At 39.8% G+C, this 9,883-nt stretch overlaps 1 protein-coding gene across 1 annotated transcript in view; it reads left to right on the top strand.

Moving 5' to 3' along the window:
* The window catches only part of LOC127580046 (myosin-10-like), a 123,619-nt gene extending 114,889 nt beyond the window's left edge, over positions 1-8,730 (top strand). The window contains 4 exon segments of the mRNA XM_052033192.1: positions 757-965; positions 3,201-3,309; positions 4,719-4,891; positions 6,903-8,730. Coding sequence (XP_051889152.1) covers positions 757-965; positions 3,201-3,309; positions 4,719-4,891; positions 6,903-7,050 — 639 coding nt within the window. The 3' untranslated portion in view covers positions 7,051-8,730.
* The last annotated feature ends 1,153 nt before the right edge of the window (positions 8,731-9,883 follow it).

A 9,883-nucleotide genomic window follows, 5' to 3' on the forward strand; every position in this document is an offset into this window, starting at 1 on the left:
AGTTATTTTGGATACCCTATATACTAAAGGACAGCATGAGAGTTAGAAGTCATCCCAGCTTGGAAACCAAATTTTCAACTGTCTGGATCTTTCTCCCAATTAGCTTGGATGTTTTATGGAAAGCTGATCCGAAACGGTGGGATTTTGACAGATAAATTACATTGGAATCTTCCTACAAGTGATCATGAAATGGTTTTTAATTTAAAATGGGTTCAGTTTGTGGCGTGTTGATTTCTTATTCCATGCCGTCTGTTATCTGCTGATTTCAGCTGGACACAGCATTCTTTTGCTAAGTCAAAACATTCCGCTTCATTTTGATACATTTAGCTTATCAAGGTTTTGCAAGCCAGCAGGCTATTGTAGCATAGACCATACATAGATACTGAACAGTTGTTGGAAATAAAAGGAAGGTTATTCAGAGTTCAAACATGAGAAATCCTTTCCAGCAGTGGACATTCTAAAATTAATTCTATTTTATGCACCTCAGTTGATGACGTTTAGTGATTTGCTCTTGATAAAATTTGCTTCCTTTCTCCAAACTTAAATTTCAATGCAACTTGTAAAATTAAATTTAAGAATGTTGTTTCGCTCACCAAGAGTCAACTTGGCCAGCAAGACATCAGACACTTTGCTGGATCAATACTAATATGAAAGCCAAAGGCTTGGAGAGAAACTTGGCAATTATTACGCTCATGAAAGACAAATCCTGGATTTCTGACACATAATCTACTTGTGGTTCAACTTTCTTTGTGGCAGGTTGAAACTCTGAATTCAGAACTTGCTAGTGAGCGCAGTGCTGGACAGAAGAGTGAAAATGCACGGCAACAACTTGAGCGCCAGAATAAGGAACTAAAAGCCAAGCTGCAAGAGCTGGAGGGATCGGTCAAGTCCAAATTCAAGTCAACAATTTCAGCATTGGAGACTAAGATAGCACAGCTGGAAGAACAACTTGAACAGGAAGCAAAGTAAAACAACTATATATTAAATTTGATATGAAGCAGTTGATGCCTGGTTCCTTGGAGGTTCACTCGTTGGTTTAGTAATGCAGTGAACTAGTCCCACTAAACACCAGAAAATGAATGTGGCTGCTTGAATTTAACTGAAGGGCATTTTTTTTTCTAGAGGCCTGTATTTCTGTTGTAAAGTGCACTTGATAAATTGGCCCCAAATCAAAACTTGCAAGTTTTGTAGAAGCAGTTTCCTTTATTCCAGAAAAATACTCATTGGAAATTTTTGTTTTGCTCATGAATAATGACATGTTCCTAAAGCTGGATTGATGTGATTATTGTATTAGATGACAAAATGAGGATAATAATTAGCTTGAAAAACACGATGATGCTAGAGGAACTCAGCAGGCCAGGCAGCATCCATGGAGAAAAGCAGGCGGTCAACATTTCAGGTCAGGGCGCCTGAATAATTCGCTTGATTAGTGCAGATCTGGTGGAAGGAGTGCAGAAGAGATCCACCAGGATGTTGCCAATGGAGGGCTTCCATCACAAGGCAGGGTTTGATAGGCTGGAGCGCAGAAGACTGTGGAGTGACCTTGTTGTAGAGGCTTATAAAATCATGAGGGGAATAGATCGGGTAGATGGTCACAATGTTTTTCCAAGGATAGGGGAGCCTCGAACTAGAAGACACAAGTTTAAGGTGAGAGGGGAACTATTTAAAGGAGATCTGAGGGGCAAATTTTTCCACATAGAGGGTGATGGGTATGTGGAACAAGCTGCCAGAGGAGGTGGTAGAAGTAGGTTTAATCAGTGTTTAAAAAGCATTTGGACAGGTATATGGATTGGAAAGGAATAGAGGCATATTGGCCAAATGCAGGAAAATGGGATTAGCATAGATGGGCATCTCAGTCTGCGTGGATGTCAGGCTGAAGGGCCTATTTCTGTGCAGTTTGACTCTGACACACAATTAGTGGAATGGCACTGTGGTACAGCTAGTAGAGCCACTGCTTCACACCTCTGCCCAACCAGGTTCAGTCCTGATCTCTTAAAGCTATCAGTGTGGAGTTTGTAGGTTTCCTCCAGGTGCTTCAGTTTCCTCCTACATCCTAAAGATGTGCTGATGGGTAGATTAATTGACTGCTGTAAATTGTCCCTAGTGTGTAGGTGAGTGATAGAATCTGGGTAGAGTTGATAAAACCAGTGGGTGGTTCAGGGTTGGCACAGACTCAGTGGACCTAAGTGTAGTCTGTGCAGTATGAATCTGACTTTAATTTTGGTTAAAATAATTTAAGCCTTGAGCTTTGCTTGTGGTAGCTTATTTAAGCTCCAGTGTTAGTGGCACTTCATTAAAGACATTAGTGGTGGAGCAGGCAAGCCATCAGGGAACAGATGTGTGATGTTTGTAGTTCAGAATGATGTAGACTTGACTTTTGACTAATTGATGTGTAATTTTAAAAATGTAACTTAAAATGTGGCAAGTGATCTTTCTCTTTATTCAGTACAATCTCCTATGCAGTTAGCCATCTGCTCCACTTACCACTTTGATTTCCAGGAAAGGAAAAGCATCTGTGCATTTTTCCTGTACATTGGTATTGGGGATTGTACATGCAGCTGGGAACCTGGAGACAATGGGGATGGATTCATCTGTCTATCAAACATGTATTCTGTTCATTCTAGTGTAGTGAAGTGAATTGAACAGAAATGCAGCAATATGTTGACGTTCGGAAAATCTGAAGGCATTAGAAATTTAAAAATGCGCATGTTAGAATTGTCGGCATTGTAATAGTTCGCATTGTTTTTTCAAATTACCATTGTGTATGTAGCACTTGAACTGAAGGTTTTGAAATTTGGTGCTCCGAATTTCTTAGTGAGTAGAAATCTTAAGAATTTTATTTCAATTAGTCAAAAGTGCATCATCTTGTACAGGCCCAATTTGGTCCTTCTAATAACTGGTCTCTATCTCCAGAAAAGAGGAGCTGTGATACACAGGCTTGTACTATGATCAAATAACGTACCTTGGAACTGGCTTCCTCAATGCCCTGAATGTGTTCCTCAACAAAAAAAAGCTGATGAACTTATTTCCTTTTTCAATTCATCCAAATTGCTTTGGAATTAAATTTGTTTAGATATCTTCATCCTTCCATCAGTGTTTGTTGGAGCCTGCTGCTACTTTTCTCTGAGCCTTTGCCAATTTGATTTGTACACTGTAGTAGATCTGGTTTGTTTTTAATTTGGTGACACTTTTATTCGCAGAGAGCGAGCAACTGCTAACAAGTTGGTGCGCCGCACGGAGAAAAAACTGAAGGAAGTGTACATGCAGGTGGAAGATGAACGCCGACATGCTGATCAGTACAAGGAACAGGTAGCATTTCAGCTTCCAGTATTTCTCAAAATAATCTTCCACTAATGGTTGATGGGTTAATTGGCCACTATAAAGAGCCCCTAATGTACAGGTGAGTGGTAGGATCTGAGAGGAGTTAGAGTACTACAGCATGGAAATAGGCCCTTCAGCCCAATTGGTCCATGCTGACCAAGATGCCCATCTAAGCTGGTCCCATTTGGCCGATATCCCTCTAAACCTTTCCTATCCATGTTCCTCTCCTAGTGGATTTTAAAAGGAGTTGATGGGAATGTGAGAGAATAAAATGGGTTCAGTGTAGTATTAGTGTAACGGGATGATTGATGGTTGGCATGGAATGGTGGGCCATGTTTCTGTGCTGTATTACTGATTGTCTTTAACTGACCAGGCAGAGTGGCTTTTACAGTGGTGATGGTCTGCCCCCAGCTTGCCTTGCTGTCAATAGTGATGTTTGAATATCCTCCATGTGCTAATATATTTAAAAAATGGTAGAAGAATTAAAATTGTTAAAACTCTTGCACATTTGAAAATGGCCTGTACTTGGGAGCAGCCCAGTTAACTCTGAGGGTAGAGCTGATGTTCAGCCATTCACTTGGCTCTGAAGCTGCTGCTGAGCCTGTGACAGCTACGGTAGTCCCCTTCTAGGTATTAAAAAAATGGGAAAAAAGACAATTGCTGGAAAGTTGGTTTAAATGGTTTTGTGTGTTTTAATAATTTAAATTCTTTCAGGTTTATGTTTTAGCATATCAAAGGCATTCCTAATGGATCTTGGCAGAAGATCTGCTCCATGGTCCATTGGTGAGCTGTACAATAGATATGAAATCAATGTTCCCTTGTTCTACACATCTGAGTTTAAAATTGCCCTCATTTTCTGAACAAAATTGTTCACGGTGCCTTGGGCTTATGTTGGATATACAGGGTTAGATTTTAATTTTGGTGACACCTTTTGTACCTCATGGTTCTACTATAAAAACTATAATTGTATAATGGAGGAGTGATGGATGGGGAGGGACATTTGTGGAAACTGGGCAGAAGCCTCAGTTGCCAGTCTCATTATGGGCACTGGTTAGATGGTGCACAGAACCCTAAGCTGCAGTGTGGGTCCTACTTGCCATAGGACCCCAATTACATAACACAGACCTGTAGCCTGGCACTGTCCCAGTATTTCAGAAGGGCCTGAATTACTGTCCCATTTAATCATAAATTTGTCATCTTAAAACTGCCACAATAAAACATGAATCCTATCCTGCTTTGCACTTGGAAGCCTAAACGATTGGACCATAGAAACTTCTGGTAGTTACTGAGTTGCTCAGCAGTAGAAAGATGAAGATCAAATGCTTGGTGTTTAAGTCTACAGGCAATACCTGATTCTAACTTCCAGAAAATTGATATGCTTTTTTCCCTTTCTCCAGGTGGAGAAGTCAAACTCGCGCATGAAACAACTTAAACGGCAGCTGGAAGAGGCAGAAGAGGAAGCGACCCGCGCAAACGCAGCCCGTCGGAAACTCCAGCGGGAACTGGATGATACCACGGAGACTGCTGAGGCGATGAACCGTGAGGTTAACACTCTGAAGAGCAGGCTCAGGTAGAGCTGGTTTTGATCAAAGATCTTTTAAGAATTTAGCAAAAAAAAAGCCTGGATGAACTTCAGATGGAATTGGGATCACAGTGCTTAAATTCTACACTGTGTGACTTGCCAGTTCTGAGGCCTTTGTCATTTGAATAGAGATCAGGAGTTACTTGGATGCTACCAATATCAATGAAATTTATGGCACAGGAAGCCATTTGGCTCACTGTGACCATGCTGGAAACCTCAATGTGTTTCCATTATCATCTATCATCTACCTTTCATCTTGTACCAGCACAGTAAGCCATACAACCCATTGATTCCATGTTGGCTTCCAGAGGAGCAGCCCCATCCCTCTCATTTCCTGGTACTCCAAATTATTGAAATCACTTTTGATTCTTTTTGACATGACCTACATGAAGTGATAAATTACAGTGGCGAAGTGATAAATTACAGTGGCCAATTGACCCACAAGCACATCTTTTGAGATGTGGGAGAAAATGGGAGCACCCGGCAGAAATGTGTGAGCATGTGCACGTTCCACACAGTACCTGAAGACAGGATTGAATCTGCATCCCTGGAGCTGTGAGACAGTGGCACCAATTGTTGCACCACTGTGCGAGCAGCGTTCTCCTCTCAGATTTCAGTCAGGATCAAGATTAACTTATCAACAAGAGTCACTAGATGTGATCAGGCAGTAAATCATATTCTGCTACCTTCATCTCCTTCCTTATCCCTAAGTTCAAGAACGTTTAACTCTGATGAGATGTAGTGGTTGATTCGGGCATTGGTGTGGAGGGTTATGGTTCAAAATCACATGGATCAAGTAATTACTGAGGAGTTAATGTTATATACTGTTGATTTGTTGAAGCAAACCAACTTAACAGCAATTTTGGGTTTCCACTGAACAGCTGCCTGTGTATCTATCTGACAGAATTATTTCAATTTGACTAACTCAAAAAGAGTGAGAAATTGATATGATTACTCAGCGGAGATGTATGTATACTTGGTATGTTCTTTAATCGTCTCTTCTGTCCCCAATCCCCATTCTGTGCCTCTTATTTCCTCCGCAGTCACAAAAATTGTAAGTTGGGTAATGTAGCGCTACTTCAATATTGGAATCACTATATATTTGACATCAGGTGAAAAGGTTGAAGTTGAGGAAGCCTATCAGAGGCAAATGGAGCATTCCCACTTCCCACCAGTTACGTTATCGTATCTTGAGGTACAGTGCAGAAACAGGTCCTTCAGAACATCAAGTCCTGACTGACCACACCACCCATTTGCACAAATTCTGCATTAATCCTGCATTCTCATCAACTTCCACCACCCACCTACCCCACTTGACAAATTACAGCAGTCAATTAATTTACCAACCTACATGCCTTTGGGATGTAGGAAGAAACCAGAGCACCCAGGAGATACCCACACAGTTACAAGGAGAATGTGATAATTCCATACAGACAATGCCCAAGGTCAGGATTGAACCAGGTCTCAATCCTGACCTGTGAGACAGCAGCTCTACTAGCTGTGCCACAGTGATGCCCTATTGTGACCTATTTAAATGTAATTTATAATTTTCTTGGTACTAAGCTTGTCAGGCAGTGTGCATATTACATTCAGTGTCACCAGGAGGAGACAGAAATGCGTGTGAGCAGTGAGACTTCTTCATCACATTGGTCCAGGCAAACATTTCAAAGATGAAAAGGATTTCTTTTTCTGCTGAACCGCAGTAATGCTCTGACCACTGTTGTATAAGAATTAGTACACGCCATAAGCTTATTAACAAAACTGCTTGAAAGCCAAAGTTCAGCAATGTATATTTCATTATTGCTTGTTTCGAATGCGGCACAGTGTATGCATGGATCCAAAGCACTTGCTGGTTTTTTTGAAAGTCAGTCACTTGATAATGCAAGTTGTTGATGCTCAGTTTGTTCCTGAGTCCAGTGGAAAAAATTGCTATAACTATGTCGCATTGGCATGTAGTATTTGGCAGTGAGGTATTTACAACTCTAGTTCCATTCCTCAGGCGAGGTGGTACCGGTCTGACGTTCACCACTAGTCGAACCGGAAGGCGTGCACTGCAGCTGGAGGGTACTGCACTTGAACTCTCGGATGATGATGTGGACAGTAAAGGCGGTGGTGACCTCAATGAATCATTAAACCAGGCAGAGTAGAGTCATTTCATGGTTAGCGTGGAACTCCCTTCTCTGATCAAAGAGAAGTTGAAGATTAAAATGATTACTGAACTGATGACTTCTGATTCTTTCCTACCTATTTTTATTTTTTATTAAAAAACAGGCAAGTTATCAAATAAGCCATTGTCCTCTTGCATCTTAATTTTCTTTTTGTTTCGACTTACTGCACCCTACATATTATATCATAAATTTTCTTTGATTATCCAGTACTAATTTGAGCACATTTTGAATGTTGAATTACACCTGAACCCAATTAAAATCTGGACATTAGGGTGTATTCAGAAGGAGTCTTGTGTATTGTAATGCATGCTACATGTACAAATAAACATGTATATCCATATATAATTTTGTGGACAATGGCTTAGAATTTATCAAGTTATTAGTCTGCAGCCTATTGCTGCTTAAAGACCAAACTGTGAGCATTGCTGGATCTATGTAAACAAGTTTTATAATAGGGAAAGAGAAATTGAAATAAGTCTACTAGGATGGCAGTATCTGGTTAGCACCATGTTCAATGCAAGGACAGGCCTGCATTTTTAGTGCCAACATACACTTTGAGTAACCAGGGACTAATGAATAACTCAAATTTAGCTACACTGAAATATCCTCGAATTACCATCAGTCGCAAATTTGTAACTTAATTCACTCGTGTGACTTAAAATGTACATTCACTCCTATCACTCCAACTTGTTGGAAATCTTTTCAAATTGCTGGTGGGGTTCATGTAATTTGCACAAATCATTTTGAAGTACAACAATTGGAGTTTTAATAGCTATCTTGTGATTTAAAATGTTCTTTAATTGTGTTTAGTGTTTGAACTGTGTTCTTGTGTTTTCCCCATTTAAGCTGCTTTTTTGACTTACACAGTGGACATGAGTACTTCAGACACTTTTTTTTGATATCCTAATCCATTCCTAAGTAGCAATTTTACCCCAAAATATGGATGAAAATTTTAATTGTAATGGACCCAGGCCCAGGATGATTGGCCTTTCTATTTTACCATTGAAGTCTTTGAACACTGTTCTGATTAGCTGCTTTCCTACAATCTGATCCTATATGACTTCACTTCTAAGTAGTGTTCAACTACTGTTTTTTTTACATATGGGGTGATGGACATTTGATTTTCCAAAGTTCATAAAATATTTGCATAAGTCTCCACAAGCTACCAGATGCTGCATGTTTCAAAGTCATACAAATAGATTCATATCAATCTTTATCCAAACAAGAGTTCCATTAGAATTTATGTGAAGAGATTTCATAAAAGTGCCTTAGACACGGCTTATAATTTGGTTACAAGACCAGGCATCACAGTCAAAACTGATATAATACACTACGCTGAGTATGTAACCATTAAAATGGTTTTATATTTTATGCAGCTGTGCTTCATGCCTTGTACAATCCCTGTGATCAGAATTTATATAGGGGGTTAACTCGGTGTTTTGAATATGTACCTTGAGCCTTCTGTACCATGCAGGAATTTCTTAATATCTTTAAAGCTTTAACATCTGAAGTATTTTTCTGTACCAGCTGTTGACCACCAGGCACTGTCACTCTCATACCTTTGTATACCTGTATTTCTAAACAGCTATACCATTCAATAAAAAATTCTTTGGAAGCAACAATTTTTTTAAGAAAACAATAAACTTAAGTGCAACATTTTATCCTGTGTAATCCTTTTACATTAGACAAACTTTACCTGTTTAATTTATTTCTGACCTTCGCTGCTTTTCCAGTAATTCTTATTTAATGTTGTGTTGAAAAAGCTAAGTCATTTATTTGCTTTGATGGTTTTAAAATTTGTGCTGATTTCAGTTGGGTGTTGACATATGGACAAATTGTATTACGTTTTTTGGAGATTTCAACCCTGCTGTGTTCCCCCTCTAACCTAATTGCCTCTATTGAAAAGAGCCACAGCCTTTATTTCTCCCCCTATCCCCTCCCACCCCCCCCAAAAAAAAAACAAAAAAAGGTTGGGACAAGAAGGAAGTATGTGTATGCAATTGGAGTAGGATTTTATTTTGGGTTCCCTAAAATATGCAAAATAGTGAAATTTGCAGTTAGTTTTTTAAATAAAAGGCCCTGCTTCTCATACAGAATAGATGTGAAGAATAAAGTGAGTATCCATTTTAGAAATGAATACTTTTGCTGTCTTTCCCTAATTTTGTTTTTCCTAGTGTTTCAACAGTCTGAGTGCATTAATGATCTGGAATAAATTTGTTTGGCTTAATTAATGTGGAATTTTCTGGGAGTAGATCAGTGGGGTGAGTGAGATGCACACTGGGGCACATCTCAATGGTACTCTTTTTTAAAGTTGGACCAAAGTTGCTGCCAACATTCTTTGCTGAGCGACATGTTAAATAACGTCTTAACCTTTTGGATTGGAGAGCACCAGCTGAGTGGAGAGTACATCCTGATCCTAAAATCTAAACACTGTGGTGACCAGGAATTGTGTGGTGCAATGCCACCAGTGGCTGGGAGGGTATAAACATGCTCTGCCCATGTAGAAGCTGGGGCAACGGCTGTCAGCTGATTATCAAAAGCTGTGAACTTTTAGAAATGTTCCTGGTGATCATAAACTACAAAAAAAATCAATGGAAACATTTTGGAAAACATAATTCATAGTTGCTCCTTCAGTGAAACCAATTGGTTGGTTATGACTGTACCAGCTGAGTGGGCAGATGGTTGGAAGCTCAGATTCCATCACTGAATGCTGAGGTGTTAATTGTCACAGCAGAGTTGGGAAATTGCCGCTGCAGAGTAGCCAGCAAGTTTTAGGATTTCCCTATCTGGGAATCCCAAACTTGGTGGTAGT

Source organism: Pristis pectinata, chromosome 18 (genome assembly GCF_009764475.1).
Source record: "Pristis pectinata isolate sPriPec2 chromosome 18, sPriPec2.1.pri, whole genome shotgun sequence".
NCBI classification, from domain to species: Eukaryota; Metazoa; Chordata; class Chondrichthyes; order Rhinopristiformes; family Pristidae; genus Pristis; species Pristis pectinata.